At 39.8% G+C, this 19,087-nt stretch overlaps 1 protein-coding gene across 1 annotated transcript in view; it reads right to left on the bottom strand.

Annotated features, from left to right (window-relative positions):
• Positions 1-988: 988 nt before the first annotated feature.
• LOC140249194 (phosphatidylcholine translocator ABCB4-like) overlaps positions 989-19,087 on the bottom strand; it is a 33,202-nt gene continuing 15,103 nt past the window's right edge. Inside the window, exons 14-27 of the mRNA XM_072330574.1 lie at positions 17,259-17,420; positions 15,322-15,480; positions 14,499-14,645; positions 12,283-12,387; positions 10,720-10,797; positions 9,129-9,212; positions 8,084-8,287; positions 7,706-7,806; positions 6,658-6,798; positions 5,204-5,360; positions 4,402-4,599; positions 3,244-3,450; positions 1,797-1,943; positions 989-1,220 (exon numbers count right to left, since the gene is read on the bottom strand). Coding sequence (XP_072186675.1) covers positions 1,014-1,220; positions 1,797-1,943; positions 3,244-3,450; positions 4,402-4,599; positions 5,204-5,360; positions 6,658-6,798; positions 7,706-7,806; positions 8,084-8,287; positions 9,129-9,212; positions 10,720-10,797; positions 12,283-12,387; positions 14,499-14,645; positions 15,322-15,480; positions 17,259-17,420 — 2,097 coding nt within the window. The 3' untranslated portion in view covers positions 989-1,013. The remainder of the gene's footprint in view (positions 1,221-1,796; positions 1,944-3,243; positions 3,451-4,401; positions 4,600-5,203; positions 5,361-6,657; positions 6,799-7,705; positions 7,807-8,083; positions 8,288-9,128; positions 9,213-10,719; positions 10,798-12,282; positions 12,388-14,498; positions 14,646-15,321; positions 15,481-17,258; positions 17,421-19,087) is intronic.

Genomic DNA, 19,087 nt, shown 5'->3' with positions numbered 1-19,087 from the left:
CGTTGTATTTGATGGATGGGCTGGCTGGTCTGTATCCACTAGACTTTGTGAAAGAGGCAACGTTGGGGAACTGATGCTGAACTTGAAACTGAGATTCTGAAGTACCCCTTGCTTCCTTCACAATTTTCGGGAGAGATTAAGGTTAATTGTGCTTTTTACAGCAACAGCTGCATCCTCAGCCAGCACCAGTTCCCCTCTCCTTGCCCTTCAGAAGCTCTGGTTGGAACAGGGACAAACAGCCTGAAATCTGATGAAGGATGGAAAAACCTAATGAAGGGTGGAAGTTTGTACAAGGGATGTGTTGCTGCCTTCTGCCTGTGAGTGCTGCTGTGATCCTGTGCGGCCAAGAGCTCTTCCTTTTCTTTGTGGAATCTGCTTTTCTCAAGTTCTTTTGACCAGCCCTTGGCATTTGTCACACAGCCATAGTTCTCACCCTCTGGAGGGCAGAGAGAGTGGAAAGCTGTGATGTGGTTGCTGTGATCCTGTAGAAACAACTCCTGAATCCTGAAAAGAAATAACTGGTTTTCATCCCTTTGTTCATTAGCACCCTCTTTCAGAGCCTCCTGCCATGGACCTGGACACTGTATGTATGTTTCCCTTCACTCTGGAGAGCATCTGTGTTCTGTGCATACCGCTGTCCTCAGCCCTTCTCCCTGCTGTTATAGACAGCAGAGCTGAGTGGCAGCAGTGCTCTGCTCAGAGCCCTGTGAGACAGAATGAGTTGTCTGCACCCTGAGAGCTGTACTGGGCAGCCTGGCAAGTCAGCTGGGCTTTCCATAATAACAATACCCTTAATTGGAGCAGCTGTAAAGTTCTGCACTGCTGGAAGAGCAATCAAAGAATGTAAGGTTCTTAAATAACCGAGGAACACCTTTTTTATTAGCTGTGGGACTTAAGGAAGCTATTTACAGAACTTTAACAAAAACTAGAAGTACAGAAATACCCGCAATAGTTCCATACAAAATACTGAACCAGGTGTACAGCTGCATTTCAGCAACAGATGCAGCCCATTGTCATACAATGCGAGGCCCATTTTGAACGTTGACCAGTGAATAGTAGAAGCCTTTTTCAGCCAGGAGCTGCTGATGCGTCCCTTGCTCTATGACCTTGCCGTTCTGGATCACAGCAATCTTGTCAGCATTCTGGATGGTGGACAGGCGGTGAGCTATCACGATGCAGGTGCGACCTTCTCTGGCTTTATCCAGTGCTTCCTGGACAACCTGTGCAATGAACAGACCAAAAGGCAAATTAGAATCAAGAACAGCTGCTCTTTTCCCCCTGTGGTTCATCCTGGGGGTACCTGTTGGGTTATCTGTAGTGCAGCAAAGAGTAAGGTGACATTTGAGATTCCAAATTCAAATCTGTCCTGCAGTGAAAACGTTCACACGTGGTGACTGCTCAATTCCCTGTTTGTACAGGTAGGGTGGGCGACACTGGACAAGCAGTACATTTATATACAAATTTAAGAGCACAGATACTATGTTGATAATATATCATTTCTAAAGGTTATGTGCACCTTTCCATATTCCTGTCTCATTTGTCCCTGCACCCTGCCTTATGGCATGGTTGTGTGCTTCTCCTTTGTGCTGTTGAAAGGTGCCCTCTAACTGTGGGGACAGAGCCCAGAGGAGGCTCCTTACAGCTACCTGAGAGCCCCTGTAATTCCTTTAGACACGTTTTGGCTTGGTATGCAAGTAAGGAAAAAATGCAAACAGAATTCTTATATGTACCAGTTGTAGCTACAGGTTGCCCAGCCAACTTGCTAATCACAGTTCCAGCTTGCAGAGCCAACCTACCTTTTCACTTTCTGTATCCAGCGCAGAGGTGGCCTCATCCAGCAGCAGGATGCGGGGCTGCCGGACCAGAGCTCGGGCAATAGCAATGCGCTGCTTCTGGCCACCAGAGAGCTGGGCTCCTTTGTCTCCCACACGTGTATTGTATTTCTAAATAGAGAAACTAAGTGTCAATGTGGATTTGGGCTTGATGCTGTTAGTGTGACACTTCAGCTGTGTTTCCTTGTAGGGACAATTCTAGGCAGTCACGGGGTAGGTGAGTGTGAGCAGTCCACACTGAGCACACACTGTGGTGCTGAGCAGCAGTAGTGCTGCTTGGCTTTGGTGAGGGACTGAGGTGAGAGGAGGACTGAGGCACTGCAAACCCAACAGCCTGGTAGCCTGGGCCATCTGCTTGCCTTTCACTGCTCCTCTGTAAGGAAAATAACAGCCTGAGAGACATTGTGAGTAATTGAGGATGAACTGGAAGCCATTCAAATTCAAAACCAAATTCCTATTTGAAGCAAATACAAAGTTACTCAAGTAACCTGATTCCAGCTCTGCACTCCCTTATTTGTTGGAGTTCTCGACTGTTCACTATGTAAACAAATGTACATCTTGTGTCTGGGAGATGAGACCACGTCTCCAAAGCCTGTGGGAACTCACTGCTTCAGATATTTGTTTCCCACAGGAGTAAGGAGACCGACAGGCGTTAGCTTCAGCCTACTGAGCAGCAGCTGGGAGGCTCTGTCTGCACTTACTGCAGCAGCTGCTCAGTGGGACACCAGCAGGTCTGGGATCTCTGCCCAGCATAATTATTCACAACTGAAACTGCTCTTCCCTTCAAGGTGATGCTTAATTTATGGCAAGAAGACCCACTGTACCCCAGACTCATCAGAGCAGAAAAAGCAAGAGAACAAAGTGGTTACAAGATGAAGCCTTTCTGCCTATTTTCACAAGCCAGCTCTGTGAGTGACTTCATACATTCAGCCAGTGGAGGTGACTGCTGGAAAAAGGAGGGTTGGAGCAGAGCTCTGGAGCCGCCTTAGCATTTCCCTGTTGCTTTCACTTAACTGGAGTAAAGCACTCAGCTCCTTCTCCAGCACTTCTTTTTATGTCTTCTGCTCTTCCATGCAGCACATCTAAAACTTGCCAGAGTGCCAATACCAACTGGGCTATTATTTAACAAACACTTATCCCGCAGAGATGAAGACCCCTCCAATTCAGGCATCAGCAGCACTGGAATTGAGTAGTGCCTACAACCACTGGCACCTCCTAGATCTCTATGTGTTCTTCAGGTCTTCCAGGTGATAAAAAGGAAACAAACCAAACAATTTTGAATGTCAAATTCAGCAAACTGGGGAAAACCAAAATACTTTTGCCGGGTATTTATTTCCCTAGAAAAAAAAAACCAAAACATGAATATAGGCACTGTTCCCCCATTTGCAAGTTGAAAATGAGTATTAATTACCTTTGGCAGTGATTCAATGAAGGAATGAATATTGGCTGCTTTTGCTGCACTAACGATTTCCTCGTGGGGCACCTCCCGACTGTTGTCCCCATACGCAATGTTTTCAGCAATGGTGCAGTCAAACAGGATTGGCTCTTGTGAGACGATACCAATCTGAGCTCTCAGCCATTGGATATTCAGCGTCTTTGTATTTCGGCCATCCAGAAGCTAAAAAGTCAGAAAGAAGATATTATGATCACAGTCTTATTAATAATCATATATTTTGATTTGTCATGTATCTAGCAACACTGCAGCCTTTAGCAGTGAGGGCATTTTATACCCTCAGTGTTGGCTTATGCATCTCCATGCAGTAGCAGAGGTGGGCAGATGAGTGTTAAAGCTTATATACATTTACAATCAGTAGAATGCAATCAGAAATCTCTTTAAACCTAGACAAACTCCAGTTATATGAAGCCATTTCAGTGCTCCCTACTTGTTTATCAGCCCATCTAGAAGAGCTGATACAGATCTATTTTAACTGCCGACATACTATCAGTACTGCTGACATTTGGTACTGCAGTGGCGACAGAAATATCTATTTCAGAAACCAAAAGAAAATCCATAGCACTCAGTGCTTCTGCTCCCTTTATTAGCAGCTTTATCCCATCTCCGTTTTCCTAATTCAAATGTCCTGGCTTCTCAAATAACTTTAATGGGAGACTGTAATGGACGCTGAGTCCTAATTCCATAACTGAGCATCATCTTTGTGCCTGCGGGAGGCCTTCTACCGCCATCTGCTTGTGTAAAATGAGATGCGTGTGCAACTCAAAGTATCTGCACTGGAGCTCCTTCTCTTCTTGTGTTGGACTTGTCTGGACATCAGTATCCATGGTTCAGTGTTTAACTGTCTCTGTTAAGGAGATGACTTGTCTAGAAATTTTACTTTCCTCCCACTTTCACCAGGACTGCACAGAGAACACTGAAAATCTTTCACACTTTCTTGTCTTTAGTTAAAAAATAAATAAATAACGATATTAGAAACACCAACAAAAGTGAGCGGTTATACTAGCAAATACTTAAGGAGATTGAGAGGAAAAAGTAACTAATAAATTACACAAGTAGAATTAATTAGACACGTATTGCACACACGCAGCCTACACTCCCACAGGGAACACTTACCACTTCTCCACTGAGCGGATCATAGAATCTCTCAAGCAGCTGAATAACAGTGCTCTTTCCACAGCCACTGCTACCAACAAGGGCCAGAGTTTGTCCTTTCTCTACTTCAATGTTCAAACCTTGGAGCACTTTGACCTCTGGGCGGGTTGGGTACTTAAATGCCACGTCTTTGAATGTGATGTTCCCAGCAAACATTTTCTGATTGAAATGGTAGAAACAGGTGAGGTGTTTTTAGGATAATCTAACACCATAAAAACCTGAAGTGTAACAGATGATAGAAGTCTAAGAAAAGCACTCCTAGAAGAGATCAGTGGGAGTTTTTCCAGTGAATCAGACCTTTCTTTTCTCCATAGAAATTAATATGCAGCGAGAAGCCACATGTACCCATATGCTCATATACATTGTTGATAATCAAAATGTATGACAATCTACTACTGACAATCTGCAAATTAGTTAGGCCTCAAATATCTGTGGTAAGTATCAGAAGCCTATTTCTAGGTTCAAGATGCATGCTTAAGTAGCTTCGAACAAGAAAGGCTTTAAAAACTGTTTCTGTTGCATTAATCCTATTCTCCATGCATCTTCAAGGTGCTCCACTGAGAGGCAGATGAGGCTGAGAGGATGTTAGGTGATGATATAGCCAAACTAAAACCTCAATTAGGTCGAATGACTCAGATGTGAATGAGCTCACACTGTACTTGTTCTCAGTGGCTTTGATGTGAATGACAGGGGAAAAAAAAAAGCAGGCTTGAAATAAAGTAGTGTTGCATGATATACTGTGCATAACACCATGTTTACTTACAGGTTTCTCCCCTTCCTCACTGTAACAGTCTATTAATGGTACTCTTTCAAACAGCAGAAATAAATGAGCAGCTGACATCTTGGCTTTGGCATAGTCTGGAGTGAAGGAAGTGCTTTGCCCTAATGCCATTGCACCAAACACAATAGCTGAAAACACCCTGTAAAAATAAACAGGAGAAAAATATGTTGATACTCTTATGGCACAGGCACAAAAAGCTTGTATGGCCAGAGGAGTGTCTTCAGACAAATAACTACTCCTTAATAAGGGTGAGAGAGGGTAAAAACTTGAGAATTTTTCCTTCACTGAGAAAATCCATAATTTCTTTTTAGGGAGGACAGTAGCTTCCCATTCTTGCCCATTCAACTGGATTTATTAGAAATTGATGTTCTGCTTTCTATTTCTATTTTCTATTCTCAGATGTGGTAGGATGTTGTTGCTCCTTGCAGATCAGTTTTTTTCATCTATAAATGCGTAGTTTATAGTTGTGGAGGTTTATGGAGAAAATTTGTCACAACATTTCCTTTGAAGGGCCCAGTCTTCCTCACACAGTCCAGGCCTTGAGTTCAGGAACAAAAGACAAAGGACGCAAGCATGAAATTCAGAGACAGTAATGAGTAGTACAAGAATAGGTACACAAGAAGGGATTCACGAGTGCACAGTGAAAGGGAGGCTACATGAGAAAGTGTTGCTGTAATCAGGATAAGGTGAAGGTATAGCTTGAGAAAGTGTTGCAGTAACCAGCGTAAGATGAATATTTAGCTTCAGTAGTAATTTTTGCCAGGCAAGAGTGTGGCAAGTGCTAAAAACAAAGCATGGGATGTGCATGGGAGACAACACAACTATTGACAAATATAGATAGGAATTTCATCTGCAGGGAGATGAAGGAAGGCCTGGTTAGATGTTGGAGATAGGGAGGGAGGAAAAAGGGTGGACAGGTGCCAGCTGATAGAAACAATAGCATCAGTTCACTGCCAGCACTCGCAGACACTTTTCCAACTCTACCTGGGCATCTTTTAGATTGGGCATTTGTTGAATCTTACTCCTGCTCTCTACCTCTCTTGCCCCGGGCTTCATAATTTCCTCACTTTTGTTTCACTCATTACTCTCTCTACTTATCTTTTAATCTTGCCCACCTACGCTCCATACAGCTAGGCCATGTGATTCTATTGTTAACGAAAACCTATTGGTCATGAAAACAAGGGACGGCTTTGCCTTGCCTAACATCATTTTGCCTTCCTGTGTAACCTGATCACAGGATAAAAAGTATGCAGTCTAAAAGTGACACATTTTGGATTTGTTGCAGTGTGAGAAAGGAGGGGGAGTGTAAGGATGGAAGTATTCAGCTGGTTGGGGTTTTTTCTTCAGTTGTATATGCCATGTTTCATGATACCTATAGGAAAATCAAACATATTTTCTCACATGGACCCAAAAGAACCTAAAGAGGAAATACTTACAAAAGCACATCTTTAAACCGCATATGTCCATTTTTTACTAGATATGCACCAAACCTAAAGCATCCGGCATAAGTGAAGTACATAATAGCTTGTGTAAAGGCAAAAGTAAATCCAAAGATATGTGCCTTTTTTACAGAATTTCTGTAATGGAAAAAAGATATCATCAGAATTTTACTGTGCACACAATTGCAGCAATCAAGAATGTGAAGAGTGTTGTATAACTCAGAGGAATCCTCAAGTCTTTGTTAGCATAAAGTAAAATATCCCCAGTTCTCAATCCTAACCTAAAACATTTCCAGTTCTGATGTCTTTCAGACTGGAGAAACCCATGAAAATGTTGATACAGAAGAAAACAATTACTCAGTATTCTGAGTATGCACAATCGGTACTGCTTTCACTGCATGCATTCAATAAAACAATGTAAATAATAATTCAGGTGCAATTTAAAGTTTCACCTAACAGATGAGAAAAATCACCAAGAACTTTAGAATTTCTACAGAGCAGGAGCTACTTCAACAGAACAAATCTTTGTGCTTTATTAAAAGTTGAACAAAAAGCCTTAAAATAGGTTATGACATTCATGACTTTTCACATGATCTGCAACAGTACTTTGATAAAATATCAGTGTGCAAATAATTGAACTGCTGTTGAGAGCAGCTCTGCCATTCTGGTTCCCTCCTGGGAAAACCCCATTGATTTTAACGGGGATCTTACCTAAACCTACAGGCAAAACCTGACTTTTGGTTTGTTACACAGTGTATTTACTCAGAACGAAGACCTCATTATTATTAGAGATATTAAAGGTTTGAATTTCAAGAATTACAGGAGCTAACTACGCTATTATTGAGGTTCAAGAAAATTATCACTTAATCAAAGACCGCCAGCTTGAACAGGAAGATAATCTGTATTTTCCACGATCAAGCTGAGTTTGGAATTAAAAACTTCATGATGTGATGATAGAAAATAAATGAGGTTCAGCTGATTGTGATTTGTGCTAATTTTAAACAGAAATATTCTAATAACTTCTTTCCAAGAAGCTGTTTATTACCTGTATGACATTTGTAAATTTTGTCCATACATATACTCAAATTTTCTTTCCTGAGTCAAGGCAACAACAGTTCGAATATTTTCTATGGCTTCAGAAGCAATCTGTAATATCAGAAGAACAAGATTATGTGGAATTTTTTAAGTCCATTCTGAAAAGCAGAATTTAGAATGACTGATAGAAGTAACAGACCATATCTACAATAGTGTTGAAAGTGCATTATTGCAGTATTTGTAGATATGCTTCTGATAATTTTGTCAGTACAATAATGCAGACTGACTTTGAGAAAAAGTATTATTATTGATCCAACACCAACATCCCTTTAATTATCACTATGTAGGACAAAAAAAAAGATACTAAAAAAAATGGCACTGAACCCACCTTTCCTAAGGTTTCTAGTTCCTTTTTATCTTTTTTTGCATGTCCAGCAAGCATCTTCATTTGAATCATTCCTGTAATAGCAATAATTGGCACAATGGCTAAAAGCAGAAGAGTCAACTGCCAGCCATAGATCAGTGACAAAACAATCCCAGTCCCAAGATTAGCTATGTTTTGGGCAACTAATGCCAGTCTGGAACCTGTAGCCTGAAAAAGAACAAAATCTTTATTACAGTGGCTTTATTTTGAAACACATATTTATCAGTTAGGTAATTGTGATTTATTTAACAGAAGGCATCTGAAAGTACTTATTTTGTTTTCAAATAGATTGCAAAATTGAATGATTTATCTGTTTGGAAACCATTCAAGTATATAGATCGTTCCCACAAGTCCTCTGTCCCACTCTTGCTCCTGTTTCTGTCTCTTCACTCAGACTTACAGCCCCCATTTTCACGTTTTGCTCAAGAAAAAACGATGACATTTCATAACTCTCATCCCTTTTGTACATCAAGTCTGAAATGATCACTTTCTAAACTTTCAACTTGAACAACACACAGTGATGCAATGACAACAGTCCTCATTTAGATGTGTATTTTTATGCATTTTGTTGATCTAGGCATTTAGTATGGAAACGTGATGCTGTTTAAACATCTAAACAGGTTGGACAAATAAACAATGAATGCCTTGGATGACTCATTTATTAAGAGGACCGATCACCAGTATGAACTAAATCTTTACCACACCATCATACTGCAAAGATATCTATCTATCTACCTTAACAACTGCTATGGTATTAGATATTTGTGTGACACCAAAACATAAAATCACAGAATCCTTAGAGTGGGAAGGGACCTCTGAGGGCCGTCCAGCCCAACATCCCTGTAATGAACAGTGACACCACAGCTAGACAATTGCCCAAAATATCCCAAACACTTTTTCAATAAATAAGAGTTTCCAGAGAACAGTGAGCAGCATTTCTACCAATTTAGCCAGTCTGTAACTTACCCTGTGCTAAATCAGGTATGAAAAATGACAGTGCGTTACTTACTCCTTTCACTTGTGATGCATCATTAGCAAGTCTTGCAATTAATTCTCCAGTGCTATTTTTAGGCTCATCAAACCAGCTGATCTCCTGTGATATGAAATGCACTTATTATGATCTTAAAAAAAATTAAGTCTCTACATCACCTAATTAGGCTACTTAAGATAACTTAATCACTTTGGCTTATGACTGGATGACACATACGATGGGTTGTTCTAGTACTTTAGGTGCAGCTATAAATTCAGTAGACCTAAAGGCTTAGTAAAGTTGCAGGATCTCCAAACTCAAAGCTAAGCTAACAATCTGTATATGCTTTTTGCAAGAACATAAATATTACCACATTATTTCATAACAAACACAGGTTTTTACGAGATATCTTTGCTTGTGAATGTAATGTATGTTTTTTATGATCAGATGTTCACTAAACAGGAATACCAAGGAAACTGCCATCTGGAGGAAAATTATTTGGACGTGTAACAGACATCTGCAAAGACTACAAACAAAAAATATGTATTTTTTCTGTTTCATAGCCTCAAGTACTGCAGCCTGTGGGAAGCCCATGCAGGATCAGTTTGGGAAGGGTGACACTGCATGGGAGTGACCCCACACGGAAAAGGGGCAGTGGGTGACCTGAGGGAGTGGCAGAGATGAAGCACCAGACTGACTACAGGCCCATTTCCCTGCACTGCTTGGGAACAGGAGATAGAAATGAGTGGATGGGGGGAAGGGGATTTCAGTTTGCTTATAGTTTCTCAGTGTTCTGTTCTGTTAGTAATAGGCAATAAATTATGTTAATCTCCTTATGCCAGGTCTGTTTTTCCTGTGTCAGTAACTAATGAGGTACCTCCCTGTCCTCATCTCAGCCCATGAACCTTTATCATTGTACTTTTTTCTCTCCGTCTTTTTGGGGAAGGGAAGCGGGAAAGCCATGTGCTGGTGCCAAACTGCCCATCAGCACAAAGCCTTGCCACCACACCGACTGCTGAACTACTAGAGACTGCCATGCTTAGATTTCAGGCTGGTTATTATTAAGAGTTTCATTCTGCTACTGAATGTATTTGCACTGACAGCAGAGACCTCTTTCTACCTCTGCCCACTGCCGTGACCATCAGTGGCTCTGTGACTGCCATGCAGGAGTAGCCCCCGGTGCAGTGAGTGCAGCTAATGAGATATCCAGGTCCTATGGCCCTCAGTAGTGTTATTTGCAGATCCTACCCGGTAGCAGGTCTGAAGGCAGATCTGAGTTTCAAATTTGGCGTCTTGAAGTACAGCCTACTTTCCCTGGTCCTCAGTCCAAGGTGGTTTTGATTATATTGAATATGCTAAATAAAAACTACCATCAAATTGAGCTTTCTTACACTGGTTTTAAGGTGGCCTTCCCTACTCAGTCATGTCAATTAAAAACTATCTACTTGGACCTGTTCTGAAGATATAATCCAGTCAGTTTCTAAACTGAATGTAAAAAAAGATGGTTGTGAAATCTTTACAGATATGATCTCTGCATGTCTACTTAAATACATGGTTTTGGCACGTAAACAAATAAGCTTTTCTAAAGCTTTGAAAGCGAAATATATTATGCCTAGCAATGTACATTTACCTGTCTCAGAATCGCTGTAAATGCCATGGATCGAAGCCTCATTGTGAGGATTTCTCCAGCTTTGCCAAATGTGAAACCCTGCACGAGAGAGTCTTTTTTAAAACATTACCTAATTACAGTTTTTGTCTTTCTCAGACAGTAAATCAACCGTCTGCACACAGCATGAAGAAGAATATAACTACATAGAATGTATTCTAACTACAGCAGAGGTGATCATAGAATTTTAAAGCATACATTTGGAACCTGCGAGGGTACAGAATGTAATTAGGCGTTTCTTTTAAGCATATATCACATAACAGTTTTCAAGCCCCAGTAATCAATGATTTAATTGCAGAAATACTTAATCACACCTGATCTCAAACTGAAGCAGTAACACCCTACAGTTATTTTAGGCACTGCACAAATACCAGGGGTTTTGCTGCTCTCTAAGATCTTACAGTCAAAAAGCTGTAGTGCTACTGGTTATCTTCTATGGGAGAGCTCTGAGCCTGCAGAGACACACTCACTGACCACAGCACAACTCTGTGTGCAATGAGTTGTGCTGGCAAACCTGTCCATCCTGGGCCAGGGCCATGCAGGATCAGACCATATTGGGGTGAGATGGGAAGGCACATTTTACAGCAAAAAAAACATAACAGCTACTCCACCTTTTTTTATTTTTCCCAGTGCACCAGAGATGTAGGAATTTTGAGTTTGGTTCTGCTTGAAGGGAGGAGAAGTGCCTCAAGGGCACTGGGGTAGAAAGAGGGAAGATGGTGTTCAGACTTGTATAGATCTTTAAGCAAGATTGACAAAGTAGTTGAGCAACAGCTAAAGGGATTTGTGCATGTAAATTGAGATATCCATCAGTTCACATGACAGATGACTTGATTTATCTATGAACATGGCAGTTTTCCCATAACACATGTAGTTCCAGGCACTGGTAAGCACACGTACTGATGGACAAATGGTGTGCTAGTATGAATTCAGACTTTGTTTCAGAAAATACAGTCAGAAGGATTTGATTCTCTACAATGGAAGGATGCACTTCTAAAAAGGCAATATGAAGTATTATTTAACTTTCATGGTGCAGAGCTGTAAATAATCTTACACTAAGCAGATGGTGTGGTTTCTCCCAGAGTCTTTGGTGCAAGTTTTCTCAGAAGTTCAAGGGGTTGAGTGCAGCTCATGTAGCTACACATGGGGCACAACCAGCGCAGATGCTTACAGCACTGCTGCACAGAGCGTGGGGCAGGTGATGAAGCAAACATTTACCCAAGACAGAAATGCTGCCCTACATCTGCTGCCAAATTGCTACCTGTATTACCAGTACTCTCTATACTCTCTGTTTTCCTCCAAAGCCTATGCTAGAGGTAGGCCTCACAGACAAAATTTCCTTTGCTGGGGAGACAGAGATCAGGCTATACCACAGAATACATTTAAAACCTCTTACAACCTTTTGAACACCTGGTAGTTCATCACCATTTTTCTCATGTACTGCTCGATGCCAAGGCACGAAAAGCTTAACACAGTTGTGATACAACACATGAAATACCGTGAATAATTATGGTATATAACACTTACCTGAAGAAAAAATGTGACAAAAGAAATTAATCCAAAACCTAAGAAGATCAATGCGTACGTGCTATTTGTCTCTCTGATAGCAGCCTTTCCTTTTTCCACAAACATCTATAAGAGAAAATTTTGGAAATTGAATTGTATTTATTAAGTTCACTGGCAATAGTTTCTCTTGTTGTTTTCACATGCATGCTGTATTCTTACATATACTTAAAGGAAAAACAAATCAATTTATTAATGAGCTAAGATATTTTCCTTTGAAGATCACAGATCTGAAGTGATTGTATGTGTTCTTGTATTTTTGACAAGATAAATCAGTAACATGACAGTGAAAAAGACCCATGTCCATAAATTATTATTGGAATTTACACCTGCAAAAAGCTGAGGCATATCTTAAGACATTAAAAGAACGTTTCTGTTGTCAGTAGCTGAAGATTACTACATATTAATGACTAATTAGTAAGAGAGAAGAATGGTTTTTACAAAACCATCGTTTTTTTCTATATGGATAAAGAGATTTCTAGTGTTTGCTTTATATTTGATAAAAGGATTTTAAAAAATAGAAATACAGCATGCATTGTATGGACAGTTTTCTTGATCAGAGAAACAGTTTTCCATTTACAGCTTCCATGTGCTTATTTATCTCACCAGTGAGTAAATGAACGTTAAAGGCGTAGTATGCTCAAACTGTCCTTACAACTTTATACATGGTAAAATATTCAGTTTGTGACACAAGATCGTACAGTTTTGGTTTTATCATGTTTGCAGAGCAATAAAGATAATGCTCCCAGGTTTGGATAAAACAAATTCTGTTTTATAAAAATTGAGATCTCCAAGTTCTCCAGTTCTTTTATAGAGCTCTTTGAGGATGCTGTTAGCTCAAAGTGACTCTGATTCGCCATGTCTTATACCTTGGCCAAAGCAAAAAATCAAATCTAATACACATATTTAGTAAGTCCTATCACACTTCTAAACATTATTAAAACCTTTAAGAGTAAATTAATGGCTATCCTCCTCTGTCCCCCAGTATGATATTTTCAGCCCATTGTCCAATGGGAACAACAACTGAAACACCACGACTGCACAACATGCTGCCCTTTTTGCAGGGATGTTTTAAAACATGCATTGAAAGCTAAAGTACAACACCGCTATAACACTTTTCTCACAGTTCTTTGGAAGGTAGCACCTCACATTCAAGTACAAAAAGAAAAATCTACAAAACCATGACAGTGGGTCATTTCAGTATGTTATGTACTACAGCTAAACTGGCTGTAAAAATATTCTAGTAAAGACAGATGTTTCCTGTGTTTTCATTCTTTTTCTTACTTTGCAGTGAAACTGTTAAAAATATGAGAAAAGAAGATTGAGAACGTCATCTGAAAACAGTCAAAACTTAAACATGGTCATCAAATGTGAGTGAGTGGCATATATAAAACTGCACATAAAACACATATGCTTGTGGCCTTCCACTCACTTTCACTCTGTCCTTCACTGCTAAATCAATAATAATATCCTGCACTGTATCAACGATATGTTTCCAACAAAATTATGTGTTTGAACAGAAAACGCTCAAAAATTCCCACCAGTGCAAATAAACTGCCCTGTGTTTAACAATATAATTTCATTTTCTAACGGCATAATTTTAGGTTTACAGGTCTATCATAGAAAGTCTACCTTACATCCGTTCCATCCTGTTGCTTTTGCATTGCTTTTATTCACACTGTACCTCCTAAATGTTGAGGGACATGGTTTAGTGGGAGCTATTGGTAATAGGTGAACAGTTGGACTGGATGATCTTTTAGGTCTTTTCCAACCTTGGTGATTCTATGATTCTGTGAAATGCTATGGTGGGCACAGGTTGGCATTAGGATCACCTTCAATGCCTGCACTGCTCTTTTAATGGGACCAATGAGAGCGCCTTCTTTGAAGGTAATGAGGATGAAGCAGCTTCAGAGAGATCACAGGAGAACCTCTCCTCACCTCAGCGTTGGTGAGCTGATCTGCTCAAATACAACAGAGATATCTCATTGTTCTGTGAGACTCTGAGCAGAATTCAGCATTCTCCACAGTGTGGACCTTCACCCACCCCTCACCTTTGCAGGCAAATGGAAAAACACAGCATTTGATTTGATTGTGCTAAACCAATTCCAGGCTTATAAAAACAATAAACAACAATGAAAGATACAGCGGATAAAGTTCTTACTTCTTTATTTTATACTTACCCCTATAACATCTGAAATCATGACTGAAAATATGGGCTGTAAGGCCCCATTAATAATTGCACATAAAGTTCCAACAACAAAGTAAGGCCATTCGGTTTTATTCAATTTCATAATTTTAAAAAATGAAGATGGAGGTATGTTGTTATCCTAGAATAAAAAGATTCCATCAGAACAAACATAATACATCAATGGAGAGAAATGAGGGTTATGCTCAATACTTCTGATCTGCTGTCTATCTCATATCCTATGTAGGGAAAATCCAAACTATTTGATCTTTAAAAGTTAATTAACTGCAGCAATTCTGTTACTCAGTAACCAATATAATGACATAAAAAGCAGAAAAAGGTTAATGAATGAATCCTTTGCAAGACCACTCTGAAAAAGAAATTGGGAACTTAGACCACTTTTTCCATTTGATGGTACTGAATGCTGTATAAATTGCTCCTTGCTGCTGAAAATAATGTCTTGTAGTTTCATTTGCCAAAATGATAACTGTATCTTCATTGTCAATAACTTATTTGCTAATGCATATTACATTTTAGACTAAAATATATTTGTTTCATAATATTGTTCAATTAAACTGCTTTAGTATCACAATAGAATAGATTTTAGTTTCAGGGGAAAAGAGTGTTTCCATAAAACCTTTCTTGCAGAGAAGAACCCCTCTGTCATTTGATCAGTCCTTAGCCAGATAGGCAGGTTGGTAGGTTGTGGTTTTTAAAAGATTGTGTTAAAAGTCACTCCCTGTTGTATGGAATCATGTTTCTTTCTTGTCCCATTAGTTACAGAAAACATATGCAGGTAAGAATACACAGACACTCACAAGCTGATCAGCTTTTACATCAAGCTCATCATTCTGTATTCTGAACCTTTTTATGCTTTTACGAGTAGACTGTCTTTTCTGTCCAGTCAGTACTGATGCATTCAGTGCCTCTTCTGAGACACCTACTTCTTCCTGCAACTGATCTTCAGTTTCTGATGTCTGAAATGAAACACAGTACAAAGCTAAAAATCATTTATGGCCATTTTATCCTGTACATTCAAATGATGATCAGTTCTAAATAAAAACAACAACAGTTTTCTGTTAGGTAATAGAAGATTGGTAGGAACTGTGCAATTTTACAAAACCACAAGCAAATACTGAAGTTTCATTAAATCCTCCCTATACTCAGTGGAAAAAACGTCATTGTGCTAACACTTAAAAGGAGAAAAAAGAATTAGTCAGAAATTTTTTCTCATTTGTTGTCGAGTTAAACTGTTCTGGCAACGCATAACTGGGGCAATCCCAGGTATTTATATAGGCTGGGGGAAGAACTCCTTGAGAGTAGCCCTGCAGAGAAGGAGTTGGGGGGCCTGGTGGATGAGAAGCTGGACACGGGTCAGCTTCTGGACATGAGTCAGTCTTGCAGCCTGGAAGGCCAACTGCGTTCTGGGCTCCATTAAAAAATGGGTGGCCAGCAGGAAGAGGGAGGTGATTGTTCCTCTCTACTCAGCTCTTGTGAGACCCCTTTTGGAATACTGTGTCCAGGTCTGGGGCCCTCCACACAAGAAAGATGTGGAGCTCTTGGAATGAATCCAACAGAGGGACACTAAGATGATCAGAGGGCTGGAGCACCTCTCCTATGAAGAAAGGTTGAGGGAACTGGGCTTGTTGAGCTGGGAGAAGGCTCTGGGGAGACATCAGTGTGGCCTTTGAATACTTGAATGGAGCATATAAACAGGAGGGGGAACAACTGTTTACGTGGGCTGATAGTGATAGGAAAAATGGTTTTAAGCTGAGACTGGGGAGATTTAGGTTAAATATTAGGAGGAAGTTTTTCACACAGAGGGTGGTGACACACTGTAACAGGTTGCCCAAGGAGGTTGTGGATGCCCCAACCCTGGAGGCATTCAAGGCCAGGCTGGATGTGGCTCTGGGCAGCCTGGTCTGGTGGTTGGTGACCTTGCACATAGCAGGGGGAGTTGTAACTATATGATCATTGTGGTCCCTCTCAACCCAGGCCATTCTATGATTCTGTGATTCATAAGGTCAATAAGAGAAGAATCTTCAGCATGATGAAACAGACATGAAGACTACAAGCTATTTCAAAGTTAAGACCTCATAGAAAATGAGATGTTCAGAAGACAAAACAAAAGAGAAAACAAAAATATTCTGAATAGACATGTCTGAATGACAAAACAGCAGGAGCCTGAGTCACTATAATTCTAGTGATTTGGGAAAGTACTTGTGTAAGAGTTTGCATTTTCACAATGAAGGTAATGAGACACAGTAAGAGTGGCTTGCAGAGGGTGTGGAGTCCCCATCCTTGGAAGCATTCCAAATCCAACAGGACATGGCCCTGGCAACCTTGGTCCTCAGATTCCTCCCTGTGTTCTGGAGTTGGATTAGACAAGATACCAAGATCCATTAGCCTGAGTCATTTCATGATTCTATAGGCTGGAAAATGAATCTGAAAAGCTATCAGCTCCAGAACTTAGCTTTTGTTGCCACAATCTTCATTTTATCTTTCTCACATACTTCGTTTTTAATGTCATACCTTTTAAAAACTTTTCATAATTACTGTAATTCAGAGTTTTGAATTAAACTTTCACATTTTACCTTTACTTCTTTTTCTCCTTATGAAGTTCATTACTCCTCAGGAAAAGGTTTTCCCTAGTTTTTCTACTGAGAAAACAATGCAATGTTGGAGGTACTTTTGGGAGCAGTTCAGCAGCACACAACAGAATGAAAGCTATGGAAAGAAATAATGAAAAAGCTACCTGCATATTAACAAGTTTGTAGTAAACTCCCCTCCGTTCCATTAGTTCATCATGAGTCCCTTGTTCCGTGATGACGCCATTTTCAAATGCAGCTATAAGATCTGCATTTCGAACTGTTGACAAACGATGAGCGATAACAAGTATAGTGCGGCCCTTCCTGATCTGCAGACATGATGATGATGGCTCCACATTAGCACTGTCAGGTACATTTAATATTCCCTCATTTCATATCAAGGCTAAACAAAATATTTTAACCGACAAGAACTTGCCATGGAAATGGTGTTCTAATAAAGATCAGAATTTTCAATTAAGAAATATTGAATTTCAGACTACTTTTCAATTACGAGGAAATCTAAAGCAAAAAAATGTAACAAATGAAATGCTGCAAAACATGCTTAATATAAAAACATACTTAATATAAATTGAAGTACTCTGGTTTTACCTGCTGGACTATTACTTTCTAATCTTTTAAACATTAATATCAATTTATTTTTTTTTTTAATTGCTTATTCAATATTCTTCCAGATTAGGAAGACAACCACTTAGCATGTTAGTAACAATTATATTTCATAGCATTTTACAAGTATTACAAATTTGTCACTTGCAAAGTAATTTTAATTGCTCTTGGAATAGGTTGCCCAGAGAGGTGGGGGATGCCCCATCCCTGGAGACAGTCAAGGTCAGGCTACACAGGGCTCTGGGCAACATGATTTAGCTGTAAGTGTCCTTGCTCGTTGCAGGGGAGTTGGACCAGATGATCATTAAAGGTCCCTTTCAACACAAACAATTCTGTGATTCTGTAAACTGCATGTTCGCTTAGTTGGAAATACTAATCTAACATTGCACTTCAAATCATACTTCTATTACCATGTGGCTTTTACATCTTTTTGATCATTAATTAATAATAAAATAATCCCATAAATATCTAGTTAGACGTGACAAAGATAGTTTTCCAGCACGCTCTGACAGTGTGCTCTGAAATAAATTGGTATTAATATCTAATAACTCAGTGAGTTAATCCAGTCTTCATATAATTCAGTGAAAGCTGTTATGGGTGGAATAGTCTTAACAGAATTTCAACCTAAATCTGACATCTTAATATTGTTACAAGATCTAAGAACTGCAAATTACACCAATTTAAACCATTCTATAACAAATGGTATGCTTTTTCTTGGTAGCCTGAAAGGTTTGTTTTACTAAGACAGTCTTAAAAGGGTAAAATCACATCAAAATGTAGAAGAAAATCAAACTACTGACTTTAATCCTTAAAAGCAGAATGCTCCATCCATGTAAATGGTAAAAGGAGATGCAGCAGAGACTTGGTAAAGACTGCAGGGAAAAGTGATCTATTCTACGTCTGATGTAAACCTTTTATAGAGGTACGTGTTCAGCAAAGAGAGACAGAGAGAGAGAGAGAGAGACAGAAAGTAGGTAACAGGAGGACAAGTACACACTGGGCACACAACTTGGCTTCCTGTTGCTTAACATTAGCAATTTCAGAGCTAGTCTAGTCTGGGCAAGCTTTTCCGGTGTGTTCTGCCAGACAAATCAACAGGGAGAGTCATCTCATCATATGACTTTTTAAAGATAGGTTGGACAGGTTAGAGGCTATGTAACTTGTTTAAACTAGCTGTATAAGTTTTACATTGCAGCAATCAGTTGGTATCCCATCAAATGTGTTTTAATCAGCAGTTCTTTGCCCTACTGTCTCTGGGATTCACTTTATAGAGCATGGTTTGTGGGAAAGATCCCTGAGCATGCCAGATAGGATAGCTTCAAAGAGCAGAGTGAATTATCAGAAACTAGGGCAGGTAGACAGAGCCTCAGTC

Source organism: Excalfactoria chinensis, chromosome 2, assembly GCF_039878825.1.
Source record: "Excalfactoria chinensis isolate bCotChi1 chromosome 2, bCotChi1.hap2, whole genome shotgun sequence".
Taxonomy (NCBI): Eukaryota; Metazoa; Chordata; class Aves; order Galliformes; family Phasianidae; genus Excalfactoria; species Excalfactoria chinensis.
Note: the sequence above shows the minus strand (reverse complement) of the source record. Positions and strands in the feature narration are given on the sequence as shown.